This window comes from Tenrec ecaudatus, chromosome 1 (genome assembly GCF_050624435.1).
Source record: "Tenrec ecaudatus isolate mTenEca1 chromosome 1, mTenEca1.hap1, whole genome shotgun sequence".
NCBI lineage: Eukaryota > Metazoa > Chordata > Mammalia > Afrosoricida > Tenrecidae > Tenrec > Tenrec ecaudatus.
Window position 1 is genome coordinate 163,052,924 of NC_134530.1, and position 22,122 is coordinate 163,075,045.

The 22,122-nt window shown below is 42.6% G+C and overlaps 1 protein-coding gene across 1 annotated transcript; it reads right to left on the reverse strand.

Moving 5' to 3' along the window:
- Positions 1–14,295: 14,295 nt before the first annotated feature.
- S100A12 (S100 calcium binding protein A12) lies at positions 14,296–15,050 on the reverse strand. The gene is made up of 2 exons (XM_075540748.1): positions 14,913–15,050; positions 14,296–14,415 (listed from the first exon to the last, which is right to left on the reverse strand). Exons 1-2 carry the CDS (start codon positions 15,048–15,050, stop codon positions 14,296–14,298), a joined length of 258 nt encoding a protein of 85 aa, XP_075396863.1.
- Positions 15,051–22,122: the final 7,072 nt, after the last annotated feature.

Genomic DNA, 22,122 nt, shown 5'->3' on the forward strand with positions numbered 1-22,122 from the left:
CTCTGTAGGATGAGCAAATAACCAGGAAAGCTGGGCCGAAGGAAGAAGAATGGGGCATCAGGGTTACAGGAAAACATATTAACAACCGTCCAGCTGCATATAGCACAACCTTGCTTGCTGAAACTGAGGAGGACTTGGCACACTCTCTGATGAAGATCAAGGATTGCAGCCCTCGGTGTGGATTAGAGTTCAATATGAAGAAAATAATCATCCTCACAACTGAACCCAAAGGCAGCAGCATGATAAACAGAGAAAAGATGGAAGTGGTCAAAGATTTCATCTCGCTTGGGTCCAGAATCACTCCTCCTGGAAGCAGCAGGCAAGAGATGAAATTATGCATTCCATTGGGTAAATCTGCCACACAAGACTTCTTTAAAATGTTGAAAAGCAAGGATATTACTTTGAAGACCAAGGTGTGCATGACCAAACCGTGGTATTTTCAATGGTCTCTGATGCATGTTTCCACAAGCTGGTGAAGCACCAGAAGTACTCTTTCATCTGTGCCTGAATAATTGGAGGACAGGTAATTGGCCAACTGACTAGAAGAGATTCACATTTGCACCCATTCCAAATAAAGTTGACCCAACAGGATAGAACTATATTGTTCACACTGTACAACAATGTCACTGATATCACAAGCCAGTAAAATTCCATTGAAGATTAGGCAACAGCACTTGCCGTAGTACATTGATTGGGAGCTGGGAGAGATTCTGGCCAGATTCAAGGAGAATGAAGAAAAGGGATATCCTTGCAGCTGCGAAGTGTATCTTGTTTACAAACAGAATACCAAAGGTTGTTTACTTACTCCCACGAAGATTTTAAAGTGTCAGAAACGCCAAGGAGTCATTCCACTCTGCTGCAGAGTTTCTATGAGTCAGAATCAACATGGGTGGTTTCCTGGAGTCTCTGAGAGCCTTGACAGTATGGTGGCTAGGCACTTTGTTACTAGGCAAAAGCTCAGTGGCTCTAACGCACCTGCTATCAGCCTCATGGGAGGAAGAGGTGGCAGTCTGCTTCCACACAGATTCATAGGCCTGGAAGCCCTGCGGGGCAGTTCTGCTCTCCGCTGCAGCATCACTGTCAGCTGGAATTGACTTGGTGAATGTTTGGGCTTGGAGTTTCTAGTGGAGAAGTTGAATGGGCTCAGCTGATCACCAAAAAGTAGGAGGTTTGGGTTCATCCACAGGCACTTCCAAAGAAAGGCCTGGCAATTTCCTTCTGAAAGGTCAACCATTAAGCAGCTGATGGAACACAATTCTCCTCTGACACATATGGAATGGTCATGCAGTCCAGAAAGGTCCAGTCAACTCATAGACAACATGTTTTCTTACATACACAACAGATATACAAAGTTATTTTAAACCAAAGCCAGGCTGACATTATTTTTATAAGCAGTTTAAATACTTAAAGCACACCAGTGTTTGACATGTAGCCAAGGACATGTAGACTATATTTTACCAGAGGCCTTTAAAGTAGATGAAGATAGTCATTCTGCGGACAGGAGAGTGAGTTAGTTTATTGTGCCAACCTGGCCGATGAACACGTGGGATTAATTGAAGGGCAGAGGGATAAATGGCTAAAGTGAGCCTCACCTTTTGAGTGGTCGGGTCTCTTGCTTTGTCTCTTGCCTCAGCTTACAAGGCTGACTTCTTGCAAGACATCCCCAATGAGAAGTCATATGGACCTACCCCAATGCAGCTCTGGGTGCTGGAACAGCCATGTAGAGACCCCTGCCAGCACTGAGATGCTTACACGTTCACTGACTTGGCTTTCCTCCTGCCGTCGCCATCATTACATTTGTTTTATGAGATGGAGGAGGACTTTGTGGACTGGTGTTAGACATATGGGTTAATTTTGAACTTGTAGACTTGGGAAGCACTGGGTAGGGATATTTTGTTGATGCCCACTTAACCTTTATATAAAACTCTCTCTTATACATGAGTTTCTGGATTTGTTTCTCTAAAGCACCAGACTAATACAACCGCACTCTCTCATCAATCACTTACCTCTGTCGTCATTGCTGCTATAGCACCCAAGAAATAAAAGCAAACTCACTGCCATGGAGTCAGTTCTGACTCAGAGTCACATTACATGACAGAGAACGGCCCCTGTGGGTTTCTGAGACCACAAAGCTTCCCAGGAGGACAAAGCCTGACCTTTCTCCATCAAGGGGACTACTGGTTCTGAACTAGCTAGCAGCCCAATGGGTGACTCGTCGTGCCATTAGATATAGATAGTCTCAAATGCACGTCTGATACCAAGGGCTGCAAACAAAAGAAAAGAATGTTATCCAAACATCTCAACAATGGTTTTTGGATATTTGAAACAATATTTTGCCTATTTTAGGTAACAAAATTTCATTAAATTTATCTTGATTTGTTCTGTTTCAATTTGTTAATCATAACTTTAAACTTATACACTCAAAGATGCCTTGTATAATTTTTATCTGCATAATCCTTATCTGGGGAAACCCATCATATATTTTCTCCTTGCTTCATTCTTGCCTGCTTGTGGTGAAGAAAGCTGATGGTGCTCAGCTATCAAAAGGGACAGCATCTGGGGTCTTCAAGGCTTGAAGATAAACAAGCGGCCACGTAGCTCAGAAGCAACAAAGCTCACGTGGAAGAAGCACACCAGCCTGTGTGACCATGAGGTGTTGAAAGGATTAGGTATCAGGCATCAAAGAACAAAAAAAAAATCATATCATTGTGAATGAGGGTGAGTGCATAGTGGAGAGCCAAAGCCCATCTGTTCGCAACTTGACACCTGCTTAAAGAAGGGTTGTGGGGAGGAGACGAGCCAGTCATGGTACAGGGTATCAATGATGAAACATACAACTTTCCACTAGTTTCTAAATGCTTCCTCCCCACCATTATCATGATCCAATTCTGCTTTACAAATCTGGCTAGACCAGAGGATTTACATTGGTACAGAGAAGAACTGGAAACACAGGGAAACCAGGACAGATGATCTCATCAGGACCAGTGATGAGAGTGGTGATACAAGGAGGGTGGAGGGAAGGTGGGGTAGAAAGGGGGAACCGATTACAGGATCTACATGGAAACCCCTCCCTGGGGGAGGGACAATAGAAAAGTGGGTGAAGGTAGACATTGGACAGTGTAAGGTATGACACAATAATTTAAATGATCAAGAGTTCATGAGGGAGGGGGGCAGGGAGGAATGGAGGAAATGAGGAACTGTTATCAAGGGCTCAAGTAGAAAGACAATGTTTTGAGAATGATGATGGCAACAAATGTACAAATGTGCTTGACACAATGGATGGATTTCTGCATTGTGATAAAAATAGTATCGCCCCCAATAAAATTATTTGGAAAAAACTCATTAATTCATCTCACTTCCCTTTCTAACACCCCCTGCAGCTTCCTAGCACATGTCTTCCCCGTGGTCTATATTGTTAGCTGCTGTCCAGTCCACTTGGACTCAAGGTGACTCATGGGAGACTCAGAGTAGAGCCGTGCTCCATCGGGCTTAGAGCTGAATTTCAGAAGTAGATCTCCATGTTTTCCTCCAAGGCACATCGGGTCGAGTTCAAACTGTCCACCTTTGGCCTAGCTGCTAAGCACTTGCCAGTTGGCACTTCTAACAGTCTATAGATCCCTGCTCACCTGCGCCCTGTTATTTTTACATCGTGTCTCCCCCCCTCTCCCTACATCAGTCGCTCCGTCCTACACATGTTGACTTTGTTCCTGTTCTCTAAGCAGGTTGACCAAGTGCTCAGTTCAGGTCATTGGTTTGCAGCTTCCAGGAATTCTTGGTCTCCAAGTCTGTGCAAACCGTCCTCCATCATCTGTTTCTGGTTTCTGCCTTCAATTCAGGCCTTGAGCATCCAGCCTGAACCAGCACTTCCATCCAAGCTCCAGCTCCTGACTGTACTTTCCTTCCTGTTGGCGATCATCACTCTCCAGTGTCTTCTCTGAGGAGTCTTCCTTTGATGGCATCCTTTTATTTTCTAATAGAAATGCAGACATTGTGCTGCCAAGTCAACTGTGACTCAGTCATCCCGGGGTACGCAGTGGACCTGTTCCATGGGCTTCCCAAGGCTGTCGTCTGCACAGAAGCAGACAGCCACCTGTCTCTCCATGGAGGAGCTGGTGAGATCACACCACTAACTTTCAGGTTGTAGTCAAACACGTAACCAACATGCCTTTCAAACAGAATTCAATATGATAGAATTTCCTTCTGTAATTCATTTCCACATGTGGAAAGTGGAGATACACGGGGGATAGGCTGCAGAAGAATGCTACAGAATTCAAACTTCCAGACAATGCAGCTATGAAGTAATGGCAAAGTTGTTAAGCATTGGGTTATGACCCAAACCCAAAGTCAGCCAGAGCTCCTAATCCCAGGAGCCAGACTGGTTCCCTACTCCCATCAAGAGTCAAAGTCTGAAAAACATTGAGAGGAAAGGGGCATGTGGGTCTCAAAGAAGACAATTACATCTTGGTTTCTAAGCAAAGGAGGAGGAACAAGCTCCCAACAGGAAAATTTGCTAAGTAATACTTATTGTTAAGTGCAAGAGAGACCTAGATTTAGGTTCCTGATTGGACACTTTTGACCTAGTTTCAATGTAGCTCTTGGTGATCCATTCCATGCACTATAGATGACTGGGAATTTAGATTCTGTGCTTTCAAGGCACACAAAATCCTTCATAAGCGACACCAGGCAGACTCAATGTGGATACCCCCCTATGTGAACTGGGTTTGACCCCAAACTCACCTGTAACTATTGTTCTTAAGGCAAAACTCCCCAGTTCTGAAGGGATAGGATAATGCTTTTTACTCCACTGAAGATTTGCAGTCTCACAGACACACAGGGTATTTCTACCCTGCTCTGGAGGGTCACTATAAGTCAACACTGACTTGATGGCAAAGGAAGAGATGCCAGAGGGCAATGATTGATAATGTTCTTTAATATAAAGTGACAATGTTGCCTCTAAGATGAACCAGGGATATATATGAGCCATAGACACATGAATGGATTGGGGGCTTGCACTTAATTCTTGCCCCAGTGAGAGAACAATTGCTTCTTATGACCTGACCCTGCTTGATGCTCTTCGCATAAAGAGATCACTGACGGTTTGGGTGCTACAGCAAAGTGTGGTGAAGGAACTAGATGGTGCCTGGCTATCTGAGAATAGCATCTGGAGCCTTGAAGGCTTCTTTTCAAACCAGCAACCATTGAAGAGAGGCCTCGACTAAGTCTACGTGGAAGAAGCATCCATTCTGTGTGATCCAAGAACTGTAAATAATATCATCCAAACCGAAAATTTTCTAGCTCAAGAAATTAGAATTTCTCTAGGCTCAGCTTGTGAGATTAAATTATGAACTCCTGGTTTGCAGTTCAGGGATGACAGGGTTGATCCAAAACCCATTTGCAGGATCCACACATGGATTCAGCCTCAGATGAACCCTCTCTCCTCACAGCCGAAGGAGGGCCATAGTCCTGTCACCAGACACAGAGCATTGTACAGTGGATTATGGGACACATGGGTAGGTTAAAATGTATTCTTTAATTTTCCTTTGGACCCCCTTTTAAAGCTAATTCAATTTTTCTATCTTTTTTAAATGTGAAGGATAAATGGACATGGATTAAGCCACTGTGTAATCCCCACTGACCACGGACCTAGTATGGGGATAGCCTTGCTAATATGTTGAACGTACTAAAAAGTTTATTATTACAGATGCAGTTAGGGTAAAATTAAGCACTCGTATCATTTGATATCCCTTGTGACCCATTTACATTTGTTCTCCTTTTTAATATTTCTTGCTTTCTTTTACGTTGAGGTTCTTATCTGTTTTGTCTTGTTGTTCTTGTTAGTTTACCTGTTGCTTGCTTGTATATGAAATCCAGGGTAGGTAAATCTATAGAGACCATAAATGGATTACATGTCCGTTGGGGGTCAGGCAGAGAAGATTGGGGGGGAACTGCTAGATGTAACAATGAGTGGTACACTAAAAAAATGTTCTAAAATTGATTGTGGTGATGATGGTACAATTCTTTTGGAGTTGTTCGAACTATTGAAAATTATGATGTGTTGATTATATGCCAATAAAACTGTTAGGGTAAGAGAGACGACCCTACAAGAGCACCACCTCTTTGTCTCTTGAATGAGCTAGCTATCACAGGTGTGCAGGGACTAGTTACTGAATGGATGAATCAATGGACACATTGTGGCACTTATAAAAACACATATTTTTCTTTTTAATCATTTTATTAAGGACTCATACAACTCCTAACACAATCCATACATACATCCCTTGTTTCAAGTACATTTGTACATTCATTGCCCTCATCATTCTCAAAACATTTGCTTTCTACTTCAGGCTCGCTATCAGCTCTGCATTTTTCCTCTCCCTCCCTGAACCGCTCCCCACGCCCATGAACCATTGATAATTTATAAATTATTATATTTTCTCATCTCTTACACTCTCTGAGGTCTCCTTTCACCCACATTTCTGTTCTCCGTCCTCCAGGGAGTGAGTTATATGTAGATTCTTTCCATCGTTTCCCCTTTTCTACCCCACCTCGCTCCACCCTCCCTGTATCACCACTCTTACCACTGGTCCTGAAGGGGTCATCTGTCCTGGATTCCCTGTTTCCACTTTCTATCTGTAATAGGGAGCATCCTTTGGTCTAGCTGAATTTATAAGGTAGAATTGGGATCATGATAGTGGTGAGGGTGGAGGAAGCATTTAAGAACTAGAGAAAAATTGTATGTTTCATCATTGTTACACTGAACCATGACGGGCTCATCTGCTCCCCGTGACCCTTCAGTTGCCTACAGATGGACTTTGGGTCCTCACTCCACTTGCCCCCTCATTCACAATGATATTATTTTCTTCTTCAATGCCTGATACCTGATCCCTTCAAAGCGTCTGATCACACAGGATGGTGTGCTTCTGACATATGGGCTTTTTTGCTTCTCAGCTAGATGGCCACTTGTTTACCTTCAAGCCTTTAAGAACCCATATGCTATATCTTTTGATAGCCGAGCACCATCAGCTTTCTTCACCACATTTGCTGATGCACCCATTTGTCTTCAGAGATCGTGTCGGGAAGGTGAGCAGAATGGAAAGCCAGGTTAATGGAACAAAGTGTTCCTGCATTGAGGGTGTACTTGAGTGGAGGCCCAATGTCCATCTGCTACCTTAGTATGAAACCTACAAATATATACACATAGATATATTTCCCCACCATCATATATAAATATATTTTAATATGTACAAGGCTGTGTTTAGACCTCTACAAGTTCCCTTTGCCACCTAGTTCTTTCCTCGATTTCCTTTTACTTTCCTCCTGTACCACTATCATCTTCAGGCTTCATTTGGGTTTCAGAAATTCCTCTGGGTTACATGGCCCTTGGTAAAGCCCTACCAGGCCTCTTACACTTCCACACCACTGATTTTTGGATCACTTGTTGTTCCCTTGTCCTGAGTGTGTTAATATCACTTCCTTTCCCCCACCTTCTCTTCTCCCATATCCCCCCTGGGACTATCGGTCCCTTTATTTTCTCCTGTAGATTGTTTATCCAGCATATCTTATCTGTATAGACCTGCAGAGATAATAATATGTAGAAAAACAAGACAGAGCAAAACAAAGTACAAAACAAAACAACAACACCACACACAAAAGAGAAAACAATGACAAAAAACTGAAAAGCGTGTAAATGCTTCAATCTCTTTGGTGACTTTTAGGAGTGTTTTCCGGTGTAGTCTGATGGGGTGCCACGCCCTGGGATCAAAGTCTATTTTTGGCACTCCCTTGGGACTTCCTTGATCTGCTCCTCTTGCTATCCTGTTACATACCTCAATGTATTGAGCTGAGATCTGGCACAATTTCCACACTGTGTCTCCATCATTGTCCCCTCTAGAGGTATGGATCAACGAGTCTCATAGCGGGGCCCATACATATTTTTTAACAACCCAAAATGGGGCCAAATGACAAATTTAGAGAAATGAGGCATGATCAAGTTTGAGGATCATGGGGAAAAGAGACAATGTGATACAGACACTGCAAGCAACATTCCAAGAGTATATTTATTGAATGTGATCTTCTACGGACAAGGCTGGATTTTGGTGAATGAGGGCATGGCCATCGTGGGACATTGATGGATAGAAACCCTGGGAGAGCTTTCTACTATTTCTGGGCATATCTATTTTCCAGCAGCCTGGCGACAATATTCAGGAACTCGTAAAGCTGAACCGATGCTGATACGTTATTATCCAGGTCTCGAAACATTTGGCCAACAGCAGCCTGATCTTTAGTGTTCTAGGAGAAAGGGACACAGAGACTGTGCAATCATAACATCCAAAAAAGGTACATGCCCTCTTCTCTAGAGACCCCAAACCCCTCAAAATTCATCCTGGGGCTGCGGGGAGGCTTAGGAACTTAACCCATTATCCAGACTATGGGAGTTAAGCTCATGTGACAGACAGAGGAAGGAGGGAGGACACTGGGGAACCAGCCTGGACTCCTATAAGGCCCCACCTGGAAGGTACCCCAGAGGTCCTAGCACCCACACCCTCCCAGCTGTGAGGAAACCGACCCCAGAGAGGAGTGTGTACAGCCGAAGGTGACAGGTGAGCTATAAAGAAAGGGAAGGGGAGTAACTTCTTCAAAGCTGGCAAATAGCCCTGCATGTGGGGCTGCCCCTCTTAGTAGGGCTCTAAGTGTGGCTGCTCCTCACCCTCTCCTGTGCTAACACCGTCCTCCTGGCCTTGACATGGTCCCCATGGAGCAGCTTCAGATGTGAGGCCCCACATACCTTGAGGGTGTTGGGAAGTTCATTTGTTAGCAGTTTCTTCACTTCACCTTTAGTGAGCTTATCAGGGTTCCCAGACTCCCCTGAGTACTGTTGGAAGATGCTCCTGATCCCCTCCAAGTGCTCTTCGAGCTTGGTCATGCTGCCAACCTCTAGCTACCCTGTGAGGAGACACAAGAAGTTCAGCTCTGCCTTCTCACCACCCTCATTGCATCCTTGATTTCTCCATCACAGATTTAGAGATCAACAAGACTTCCCCAGGTTTGTATTGAAAGTTCTTGGCTCCATTTCATCTGGACAGAATTCTTCCTCTTTAGATAGAATGGTGAAGAGAAGTAAAATCTAAAAGATTCCCTCTGGTTGTCCCAAAATGTTCCTTCCATCCCACCCATCCATGAAGGAGAATCATCCATCCATAAGGTATTTGTCACTCAAGCTAAACTGGGAAGGGTCCTGTGGCCCACACTCCCAGATGAGAGTCTCTGGCCCTCCACCCAGAGGGCTGACACCATCAAACGTCACCTTAGTGCATAGCCAGCGAGTTGATTCCAACTCACGGAGACCATACAGGACAAAGGAACAGCACTCTCTCAGTATTTTATGGGAACAGACAGCCAGATTTTCCTCACACAGAGCAGCGGGTGAACTTGAACTGCTGATCTTGATGATGGCCGTCCAATATGTAACCCATTGTGCCACACTCCAATTAAAAACAAAATCACCAAACTCACTACCAGCAAATCCATTCTGGCTTATACAGACTCTACCTTGCCATAACTGTTCATCCTGGGACAAACTGTTCATACTTGGGACAAAATACCGGCAACCCAGCCTTGCTAAGGCCAACAGTGGATTGTGGCTTAAAATCTGAAAAATAATCATTATTCTACAGACCAAACCAAGATAAGGGTATTTACCTGTCAATGTAAGGTAAGCACAGACCCGGAAGCAAACAGACACACTCATAAAGGAAAGTGGGTCTGGGAGGTTTATATAAGACACTCTTCACTGTGGGTGAGGAAATCCCCTCTGGTTCATCTGAAGCAATTTTTGGACATGCTCTCTTTCTCAAAAGAAACTTGTAATCTGTGGCTTCGACTGAAATATGAGCACCTCAGATTGCACCACTTTTGTTCACTCTGAATCAAAATTATTTTCCTTGCCCACATACATCACACCTTGTACTTCCTTAATTTGGAATAAGCCTGCCTGGAAAAGGAAGGGAGAAAGAGACATTTGCCAGTCATCTATCATAACAAAAATGATCATGACAATAAACATGAACATGTAGTCCAGAAAGAGAAAAGAGTTGTTTGGTTAAATTCGAAGGAACTCGCAATAAACCATGGCCTTTCTTAATGGTAGTGTATTAAACTTCACTCATTAATTCTGACAAATACACACTGGGAGAAAGACCCGGGCCTGGATCTGCAACCAAGAAACCTACGGTCAGCTTAAGTCTACCAGAACCAACGTGGAGTCACCTAAAAACAGTACCAGCAATGTAAGATGTCAGTTCATAAAACAAGCATTAATAAATTCAAAAACATTGAGATCATACAAATCACCTTTTCAGACCATAATGCTGTAAAGTTAAAATCAACCCTACAATCATAATTCCTTAAAACAAATGAAAACAAAAACACACCAAATCAAAAACTGTGGGACACAGCAAAAGTAGTACACAGAGGGCAGTTTAGAGCAATATCTGCCCACATCAATAAGTCACAAAGAATTGCAACAAACACCTTAGTATATCAACAACAGCAACACCTGGAACAAAATGCAGCAAAATGTATCAGATATTAGAAGAAAATAAATAATAAAGATTAGGTCATACTGGTTCTTTGAAAATATTAACAAAAATGACAAAATGATGACAAACCTAACAAATGAAAACAATGAGGAAAAAAGCATTCTGTGAATAAGATGAAATCAAAGATGTTATTTTCACATAACCAAATGAGATAAAAATATGATAGCACAGTATTATGAAGAATTGCTTACAACAAATTACAAAAAAAATTTTTCAAATTGCACAAAATTCTAGAACACATTATTTCCCTAAATTACCACAGAATGATGTGGAAAATCTCAATAAGCCTACAACACAGAAAGAAAAAGATCTAGTCATTTTTAAAACTTTCCAAAATCAAAAAGTTCAAGTACAGATGGTTTCACTGAGAAATTCAGCCAAACATTTAGAAAAGACTTATCATATATACTCATGTATAAGCCGAGTTTTTCCGCACAAAAAATGTGATGAAAAACTGGGGTTCGGCTTATACATGGCTCAGTGGTACCCCAGTGAGGTGCAACATCTTGCCGGAACACTCTAGAGGTAACCGGATGAGCGCCCATTATCTCGCAGGTGATTCTCCGCTGTTCATTCAAAGCCCCGCTGACACTGCAGGGCTTTGAATGTTTGTTTACTAACACCTAACCAATCAGAGCCGTCCGATGACTTGTGTCTTTGAATAAGCCTTTTAAAGACCATGTGGGAAGGATGTGTCATGAATGGATGTCATCTGGTCAAGCCCGACAAACAAAAGGAGGAAATCTCATGAAGACTGACAGAGAGTTAATAGCAAGGTGGGTTAGAGATGCATGGGAAGACATTCCAGAAGACGTGGTGCGACATGCCTTCCAGAAATGTAGTATTAGTAATGCTATGGGTGGCAGTGAAGACTGCGCTTTGTATGAAAATGACAGCAGTGATGGTGATGACGGCGATCTCAGTGAGGACAGCATCTATGATGAACTCACACCAGCTGAAGCTCTGCATTGGGATACGGATGATGAGGAGGAATCCAGTTTTGAAGGATTTTAACTCTTTACATTTTAGCTTGGTTGCTGATTGAGCTCAGGGAATAGTACTCTTAAGGTATCATTGTTGATACCTTATTGTTTTTGTTGAACCTATTTTCCACTTACTGTGCTGGTTTACTAATGTTAAATGACTTGTTGTCCTTTTATTTATTTTTTATTTAAAATAAATATTTAAATACATTACCCCACTGATGTCTCAATTTTTAGCAATTTTATTTTCATTTGTTTTGATTATTGAAACTTACCAATAGTTTCTGCATTTCTACCCTAGGTTTATATGCGAGTCAATCAGTTTTTCTGGTTTCCCAGGTAATAATTAGGTACTTCAGCTTATACTCGGATCAGCTTATATTTGAGTATATACGGTAATGCCAAATTTATCTAACCTATGCACAATATGCAATGGGAAAGTAGACTTCCAAACTCATTTTATAAAGCAACCCTCACTGACTCCTAAACGAAGTATCAAGAACAAAAAATACAACACACAAATGCAAACATCATTTAATTGTAGAAAAACAATGTGATTCAAAGCAATAAATAAAATAAAGGAGAAGAGCCATATGATTATATCAATTGATGCAGAAAAAGCATTTGAGATAATTCAACACCTATTCCTGATTTTTTTTAATTCACTAAAATAGTTATAGAAGGAAAGATGCTCAACATCTTGAAACTCATGTATGGGAAACCAATCACCTGCATCTTACTTAATGGAGAGAAATTGAAACCACTTCCTCTTACAACAGGAATTACACCAGGTTGCCCTTCATCACCACTTTTATTTCAAACAGTTCAGGAAGTTTTAGCCAGAATTATGAGACTTAAAAATCAAACTAAAGGTATTCACATAGGCACAGAATAAATGAATATCTCCTTATTTGCAGTTAACATAATCCTTTATTAGGAAAAACTCAAAGATTCAATTAAACAATTGCTTGGACTGTTGCTTGAAGTAATTGGCAGCATAACAGGCTATAAGATCAACAGCATATGGAAACAATCCAAATTCCCATCAACAGACAAATGGATTAAAAAAACTGTGGTACATACGTACAATGGAGTACTGCGCATTCCTAAAAAGCAGTGATGAACCCACACAAGAGAGGGTATTGTTTATTTCTCTACAGGGAAAAAAGGGAACAGACTTCAACCTGGGGCCCCAAGATGTGAATACAACATACTGGCATGAAGCAGGGAACCAGAAGAGAGATCTGAGAGGCCAACCCCAAACCCAGTGTGGATACCCCACTAGCTGAACTGGCCCTGCTCAATGCTCTTCCTCATGAAGAGATCACTGACGGTTTGGGTGCTACAGCAAAGTGTGGTGAAGGAACTAGACAGTGCCTGGCTATCTGAGAATAGCATCCGGAGCCTTGAAGGCTTCTTTTCAAACCAGCAGCATCGAAGGGAGGCCTCGACTAAGTCCACGCGGAAGAAGCACCCATTCTGTGTGATCCAAGAACTGTAAATAATGTCATCGAAATCTAAAGGTTTTCTAACTCAAGAAATTAGAATTTCTCTAGGCTCAGTTTATGAGATTAAATTATGAACGTGTGGTTTGTAGAAGGCTGTGAATGACAGGGAAGCCTAAATGCAGGATCCACACATGGATTCAGCCTCAGCTGAACCCTCGCTGCTCCCAGCTGAGGGGTGCGAAGAGCCCTCTCACCACACACAGAGCATTGCACAGTGGATCATGGGACACGTGGGTGGGCTAAAATGTATTATCTTATTCTTTAATCTGCCTTTGGAGCCCTTTTAAAGCGAATTCAATGTTTCTTTCTTTTTTTAATGTGAAGGATAAATACACATGGATCAAGTCCCTGTGTAATCCCTACTGACCATGGACCTAGTATGTGGATAGCCTTGCTAACATGTAGAACGTACTAAAAAGTACATTATTACAGAGCAGTTAGGGTAAAACTAAGCACTCTTATCATTTGATATCCCTTATGATCCATTTAAATCTGTTTTCATTTTTAATATGTTTGCTTTCTTTTAGATTGAGGTTTTTTATCTGTTTTGTCTTCTTATTCTTATTGGTTTACCTGTTGTTTGTGTGGTTCTATGTGAAATCCAGTTGAGGTAAATATATAGAGAAGATAGCTGGATTAATGGTCCCTTGGGGGTATGGCAGGGAAGATTGGGGAGAAACTGCAACTTTAACAATGAGTAGTACAAAGAAGAATAAAATATTGTAAAACTGATTTTGGTGATAATTGTACAATTCATTTTGATTTGACTGAATATCTTAAATAGTACGATTTAGGAATTACATGCCAATAAAACTGTTGGGGTAGAAAAAAGAGAAAATGTACTCCAAGGGCACAATCTCTTTGTCACTTGTATGATCCAGCCATCACAGGTGCTCAGTGACTAGTTACAGAATGGATGAATGAATTAACAAAGGGTAGAATTGAAACAAACACATAATTTATTTTTAAAATGGGTCTAAATGAAGGCTGTACACGAATAAGACAAGATCAAATTGGAGGATCATGGGCACAACAAATATAAAATAATACAGACACTGCTAGCAACATTTCAAGAGTATGTTTATTGTATCTCATTTCCCTCTGACAAGGTTGGATTTGGGTTAATGAGGGCAAGGCCATCGTGGGACACTGATGCGAAAGAAACACTTGGAGAACTTTCTCCTCTTCCTGGGTCTTCTTGTCAGCCTATCTCAAAACCAGCACGCTGGCCACAAGTTTCAGGAAGTCATCAAGACTGAGAAGTACCTTTTTATTATTATCGAGGTCTTGGAACATTTGGCCAACAGCAGCCTGATCTTTAGTGTTCTAGGAGAAAGGGATATACAGACTGTGCACTCATAACATACAAACAAGGCCCAGCCCTCTTCTCTAGAGACTTCTTACCCCTCAAAGTTCATCCTGGGGCTGCGGGGAGGGTAAGGAACTTAACTCATTATCCAGACTGTGGGAGTTAAGCTCATGTGACAGACAGAGGAAGGAGAGAGGACACTGGGGAACCACCCCAGACTCCTGTAAGGATCCACCTGGAAAGTACCCCAGAGCTTCTAACACCAAGACTCTCCCTAGTTATGAGGAAACCAATCCCAGAGAGGAGTGTGTACAGCCAAAGGTGACAGGTGAGCTATAAAGGATCGGAAGGGGAGTAACTTCTTCAAAGCTGGCAGATAGCACTGTATGTGGGGCTGCCCCTCTTAGTAGGGCTCTAAGTGGGGCTGCCCCTCACCCTCTCCTCGTGCTAACACGATCCTCCTGGCCTTGACATGGTCCCCATGGAGCAGCTTCAGATGTGAGGCCCCACATACCTTGAGGGTGTTGGGAAGTTCATTTGTAAGCAGTTGCTTCACTTCGCCTTTAGTGAGCTTATCAGGGTTCCCGGACTCCCCTGAGTACTGTTGGAAGATGCTCCTGATCCCCTCCAAGTGCTCTTCGAGCTTGGTCATGCTGCCAACCTCTAGCTACCCTGTGAGGAGACACAAGAAGTTCAGCTCTGCCTTCTCACCACCCTCATTGCATCCTTGATTTCTCCATCACAGATTTAGAGATCAACAAGACTTCCCCAGGTTTGTATTGAAAGTTCTTGGCTCCATTTCATCTGGACAGAATTCTTCCTCTTTAGATAGAATGGTGAAGAGAAGTAAAATCTAAAAGATTCCCTCTGGTTGTCCCAAAATGTTCCTTCCATCCCACCCCATCCATGAAGGAGAATCATTCATCCATAAGGCATTAGTCACTCAAGCTAAACTGGGAAGGGTCCTGCGGCCCATAAGGCTCTTCACACTCCCAGATGAGAGTCTCTGGCCCTCTACCCAGAGGGCTGACACCATCAAACGTCACCTTAGTGCATAGCCAGCGAGTTGATTCCAACTCATGGAGACCCTACAGGACAAAGGAACAGCACTCTCTCAGTATTTTATGAGAGCAGACAGCCAGATTTTCCTCGCACAGAGCAGCGGGTGAACTTGAACTGCTGATCTTGACGATGGCCGTCCAATATGTAACCCATTGTGCCACACTCCAATTAAAAACAAAATCACCAAACTCACTACCAGCAAATCCATTCTGGCTTATACAGACTCTACCTTGCCATAACTGTTCATCCTGGGACAAACTGTTCATACTTGGGACAAAATACCGGCAACCCAGCCTTGCTAAGGCCAACAGTGGATTGTGGCTTAAAATCTGAAAAATAATCATTATTCTACAGACCAAACCAAGATAAGGGTATTTACCTGTCAATGTAAGGTAAGCACAGACCCGGAAGCAAACAGACACACTCATAAAGGAAAATGGGTCTGGGAGGTTTATATAAGACACTCTTCACTGTGGGTGAGGAAATCCCCTCTGGTTCATCTGAAGCAATTTTTGGACATGCCCTCTTTCTCAAAAGAAACTTGGAATCTGTGGCTTCAACTGAAATATGAGCACCTCAGATTGCACAACTTTTGTTCACTCTGATTCAAAATTCCTACCCTTGCCCACATACATCATACCTTGCACTCCCTTAACTTGGAATAAGCCTGCCTTGAAAAGGAAGGAAGAAAGAGACATTTGCCAGTCATCTATCACAACAAAAACGACCATGACAATAAACGTGAACATATAATCCAGAAAGAAAAAAGAGTTGTTTGGTTAAATTCAAAGGAATTCTACATCAACCATGCCCTTTCTTAATGGTAGTGTATTAAACTTCATTCATTAATTCTGACAAATACACAGTGGGAGAAAAACCCGGACCTGGATCTGCAGCCAAGAAACCTGCGGTCAGCTTAAGTCTACCAGAACTAACTTGGAGTCACCTAAAAACAGTACCAGCAATGTAAGATGTCCATTCATAAAGCAAGCATTAATAAATTCAAAAACATTGAGATCATACAAATCACCTTTTCAGACCATAATGCTGTAAAGATAGAAATCAACCCTACAATCATCATTCCTTAAAACAAATGAAAACAAAAACGCACCAAATCAAAAGCTGTGGGACACAGCAAAAGTAGTACACAGAGGGCAGTTTAGAGCAATATCTGCCCACATTAATAAATCACAAAGAATTGCAACAAACACCTTAGTATATCAACAACAGCAACACCTGGAACAAAATGCAACAAAATGTATCAGATATTAGAAGAAAATAAATAATAAAGATTAGGTCATACTGGTTCTTTGAAAATATTAACAAAATTGACAAACTGATGACAAACCTAACAAATGAAAACAATGAGGAAAAAAGCATTCTGTGAATAAGATGAAATCAAAGATATTATTTTCACATAACCAAATGAGATAAAAATATGATAGCACAGTATTATGAAGAATTGCTTACAACAAATTCCAAAAAATTTTTTTCAAATTGCACAAATTTCTAGAACACATTATTTCCCTAAATTACCACAGAATAATGTGGAAAATCTCAATAAGCCTACAACACAGAAAGAAAAAGATCTAGTCATTTTTAAAACTTTCCAAAATCAAAAAGTTCAAGTACAGATGGTTTCACTGGGAAATTCAGCCATTTAGAAAAGACCTACCTTATATAGTCATGTATAAGCCGAGTTTTTCCGCACAATGGGGTTCGGCTTATACATGGCTCAGTGGTACCCCAGTGAGGTGCAACATCTTGCTGGGGCACCCTGGAGGTAACCTGATGAGCGCCCATTATCTCGCGGGTGATTGCCCTTTCTCCACTGTTCATTCAAAGTCCCGCTGACACTGCAGGGCTTTGAATGTTTGTTTACTAACATCTAACCAATCAGAGCCGTCCGATGACATGTGTCTTCAAATAAGCCTTTTAAAGATCATGTTGGAAGAATGTGTCATGAATGGATGTCATCTGGTCAAGCCCGACAAACAAAAGGAGGAAATCTAATGAAGACTGACAGAGAGTTAATAGCAAAGTGGGTTCGAGATGCATGGGAAGACATTCCAGAAGACGTGGTGCGACATGCCTTCCAGAAATGTAGTATTAGTAATGCTATGGATAGCAGTTTAGACTGCACTTTGTATGAAAATGACAGCAGTGATGGTGATGACGGCGATCTCAGTGAGGACAGCATCTATGATGACCTCATACCAGCTGAAGCTCTGCATTGGGATACAGATAATGATGAGGAATCCAGTTTTGAAGGATTTTAACTCTTTACATTTTAGCTTGGTTGCTGATTGAGCTCAGGGAATAGTACTCTTAAGGTATCATTGTTGATACCTTATTGTTTTTGTTGAACCTATTTTCCACTTACTGTGCTGGTTTACTAATGTTAAATGACTTGTTGTCCTTTTATTTATTTTTTATTTAAAATAAATATTTAAATACATTACCCCACTGATGTCTCAATTTTTAGCAATTTTATTTTCATTTGTTTTGATTATTGAAACTTACCAATAGTTTCTGCATTTTCTACCCTAGGTTTATACGTGAGTCAATCAGTTTTTCTGGTTTCCCAGGTAATAATTAGGTACTTCAGCTTATACTCAGATCAGCTTATATTTGATTATATACGGTAATGCCAAATTTATCTAAACTACTCCACAATATGCAATGGGAAAGTAGACTTCCAAACTCATTTTATAAAGCAACCCTCACTGACTCCTAAACGAAGTATCAAGAAAAAAAAATACAACACACAAATGCAAACATCATTTAATTGTAGAAAAACAATGTGATTCAAAGCAATAAATAAAATAAAGGAGAAGAGCCATATGATTATATCAATTGATGCAGAAAAAGCATTTGAGATAATTCAACACCTATTCCTGATTTTTTTTTAATTCAGTAAAATAGTTATAGAAGGAAAGTTGCTCAACATCTTGAAACTCATGTATGGAAACCAATCACCTGCATCTTACTTAATGGAGAGAAATTGAAACCACTTCCTCTTACAACAGGAATTACACCAGGTTGCCCTTCATCACCACTTTTATTTCATACAGTTCAGGAAGTTTTAGCCAGAATTATGAGACTTAAAAATCAAACTAAAGGTATTCACATAGGCACAAAAGAAATTAATATCTCCTTATTTGCAGTTAACATAATCCTTTATTAGGAAAAACTCAAAGATTCAATTAAACAATTGCTTGGACTATTGCTTGAAGTAATTGGCAGCATAACAGGCTATAAGATCAACAGCATATGGAAACAATCTAAATTCCCATCAACAGTCGAATGGATTAAAAAAACTGTGGTACATACGTACAATGGAGTACTGCGCATTCCTAAAAAGCAGTGATGAATGCATGATGCACTCGCCACATGGGAAGAACTAGAAGAAATCATGCTAAGCGAAGTAAGCCAAGCACACAAGGACAAGTACAACACGCGTCCCCTGAGGTAAACTTTAAAATGCAAAAGGAGCATAGGGACAAAGCTACTGTAGGCAAACATTCCTCGAGTGAGGTCCAGGTAGTATGGCAGGGGCCATACCAAATCCAGGGATACATACGGTAGCCAACTAAAAAGGATCGGTGGGAGGGGGGGGGGGAGAAGGGTAATGAGGGACAGGACACTAACCCACACAAGAGAGGGTATTGTTTATTTCTCTACAGGGAAAAAAGGGAACAGACTTCAACCTGGTGCCCCAAGATGTGAATACAACATACTGGCATGAAGCAGGGAACCAGCCGAGAGATCTGAGAGGCCAGCCCCAAACCCAACTATGTGGACATGGCCCTTCCCTCCAGAAGAATTTACTTCAGAGGACAGTACTTAGCTACAGATCAGGGAGAGGGATATGTCTGTCAGAGCATATGGGAGCAAATGAAGTAGGAGGAAGATAGACGGGAACACTTCCTGGCCCATCAAGCCCTGAAGAGGACATCCCTGTTTAGAGTAGCCAAACTACAGAGAGGATCACAGGGCTGGCCCCATTATGAGATTGGATGTCCCTCTCTGACCCATAGTGCTGCAGGACAACCCTGGACACACAAGGTAGGAATTGTGCATGATCTGACTCCTCCACACTGAGAGGAAACACTTAGGGAGTGCAACAGAACAGCAAGGGGAACAGAGCAAGACCTCAGGGAATACCAAAAATAGACTTTGGTACTAGCGTGTGGCACCCCATCAGACTCAACCAGAAGACACTCTTAAAGGTTAATAAACAGGCCTTGAACTATTCACAGGCTTTTCTCTTTTTTTGTCCTCACCATTGTTGTTTATGTTTCTTTTGTTGGTTTGTTTTGCTCTGTCTTGTTTTTGTGCAAATTATTACCTCTGTAGGTCTATCTAGATAAGACAGGCAGGGTAAGAAATCTGGAGAAGAATACAACGGGTGGACAGCGCAGGGGGTGTGGAGGATGGGAGAGGAGGAGGCTGGGGAAAGGGTGTGGGTGTTAACAACCCCAGGGACAAGAGAACAATAAGTGATCTAAAGTCAATGGTGAGGAGGGTATAGTAGGCATGGTTGGGTTTGATCAAGGGCAAGGTAACCAAGAGAAATTACTGAAACCCAAACGAATCTGAGCATGATAGTGAGACAAGAGGAAAGTCAAAGGAAATAGAGGAAGATACTATGAGACAAAGGCCATTTATAGAGGACTAAATACAGGCATGTATATATGTAAATATTTTTATATATGACAATGAGGAAATAGATCTACTTGCATATATTTATAGGTTTAGTATTAAGGTAGCAGATGGACATTGGACCTCTACTCAAGTACTCCTTCATTGCAAGAACACTTTTTTTTTTTTTATTAAACTGGCATTCCATGAGACTCATATTCCCGACATGATTGAAAGGATCAGGTAACAAGCATCAAAGAACAAAAAAATCAGAGGACTCCAGGAAGATGGCCGCCAGATAGGTAGCTCACGCCCAGAGGAGATTGGTGAGTGGAGTGAGTTGGGGGCAGAGTAGGGTAATCAAATCTGCCTGTTCGATTGCCAAGACCACTCAGAGCATCTCTCTGACCCCGAGGTGGACCCCTACCTGATTGCCAGAGCTCCACAGGCACTCGTGATCTCTGGTGCAGCGCTCAGGGTGCCCGCTCTACAGGGACCTGCGGTACAGGGCAGCCAGGTGCATGGCACAAAACCGCCAGTCAGTAACCCCACCCAGCCTCAGGGTGTCCGGGGCCTGTGTGTCCTCCAGCTGCAATACCCCAACCTCTGTAGATTCGGGACCCAGCAGGGCACCCCTCGAGGTCCAGCGGGCCAGACACTCCCCACTTCACCAGGGAGGCGCGCGCCCACCGCCACAGGCAGGCAGAAGGAGAGGCTGCTGCCTTTGTGCTCCACGCAAACCGCCCATCAGACCTGATGCTCGCTCAGAGGTCTCAGCCCAGAGGTACCTGCCCGTCACGGAGGTCCTTGAAGATCCACTAACCAACCCCCTCTATGGGCCTCCCCCACCGCCAGCCCTAGCTCCATACACAAGCAGACCCTTGCTCGGGGACACACGCACGCACGCATAGATTCCCATCCTGCCACACCGCTTCAGGCCTGCCAGGCAGAGGACCCAAGTCTGGCAGAAGTCTTTGCAGCTACGGCACAGGAATCCAAGTCATTGGGGCTTGCTCACAGCATTCAGCCTTCTCCCTGCTCACTCAGTCCCACCCTTTGGTCTCCAAGCAGTGCATCTGCACATCAGTAGCGGCCCCCTCCCACGTGCCCACCTGAGGCAAGTGCCCCTAGCCCAAAATAGAGCACTCCAGCTCATCCCATAAATATGCCCCCCTGCACTGGGGCCAGTATTTTCTATCAGACCGCAGCGTGCACAGCTGCAAACAGCTCCTACGGGGACCTAAAGGTGACTGCAGTACAAACCACAGGCCAAGGTGAGAGGGAATAACCAGCAAGACAAAAGTGAAACACAAGCCCATGAGAGAGTGGGCTAAAGGCAACCAGCTGAAACACCAACACCAACTTCCCAAACAGAGAGCCCAGGGCTCTGAGACACCCAGGAAAATGGCACCAATTTCCAACAAAATGAACAAAAAACAGCAAGCTGCTTCCACAGTTTCAACAAGAAAAGAGAAACAAAATCCAATGCCAGAGGAACACCTAGATCTAATAGCAGTCATAGAAAAGGCAGAGGTTGACCTCCCACAGAAAGACACTTTCAGAATGCTGCTTGGAGCCATAGAGGACATGAGGGGAGCATTACAGAAAAAGGATGAAATGATAGAGGAAATAAAGCTCTGCACCAAAGGGAAATATAACACTTAAAGAGCGAGATAACAAAAGCTAATAGCAAGCTCACGGACATCGCCTGGAGAATGGAGGAGGCAGAGAACCGCACCAGTGACCTGGAGGATTCTCAAGCAGAAATTAGTAAATGTGAGAAAAAGTCTAACAAGTCCATCAGAGAAGCTGAAGAAAACCTCAGAGCTATATCTGACACTAAGAGAAGGAACAACATCAGAATTATCAGCCTGCCAGAGGAATGCACATCAAGGAAACCAGCATACATAATAGTGATGGAATGATTGGAGGAAAACTCCCCTAACTTAATGAATGAAAGCCAGGCAACTATCCAGGAGACCGAAAGAACACCAGCTAGACTGAATCTCCAGAAGACA

Coding starts and splice junctions, on each gene's coding strand:
- S100A12 (XM_075540748.1), bottom strand. CDS start 15,050: ATGACCAAGCTCGAAGAGCACTTGGAGGGGATCAGGAGCATCTTCCAA. Junction 14,416..14,912: donor AACTTCCCAACACCCTCAAG/GTATGTGGGGCC, acceptor CCTTTCTCCTAG/AACACTAAAGATCAGGCTGC.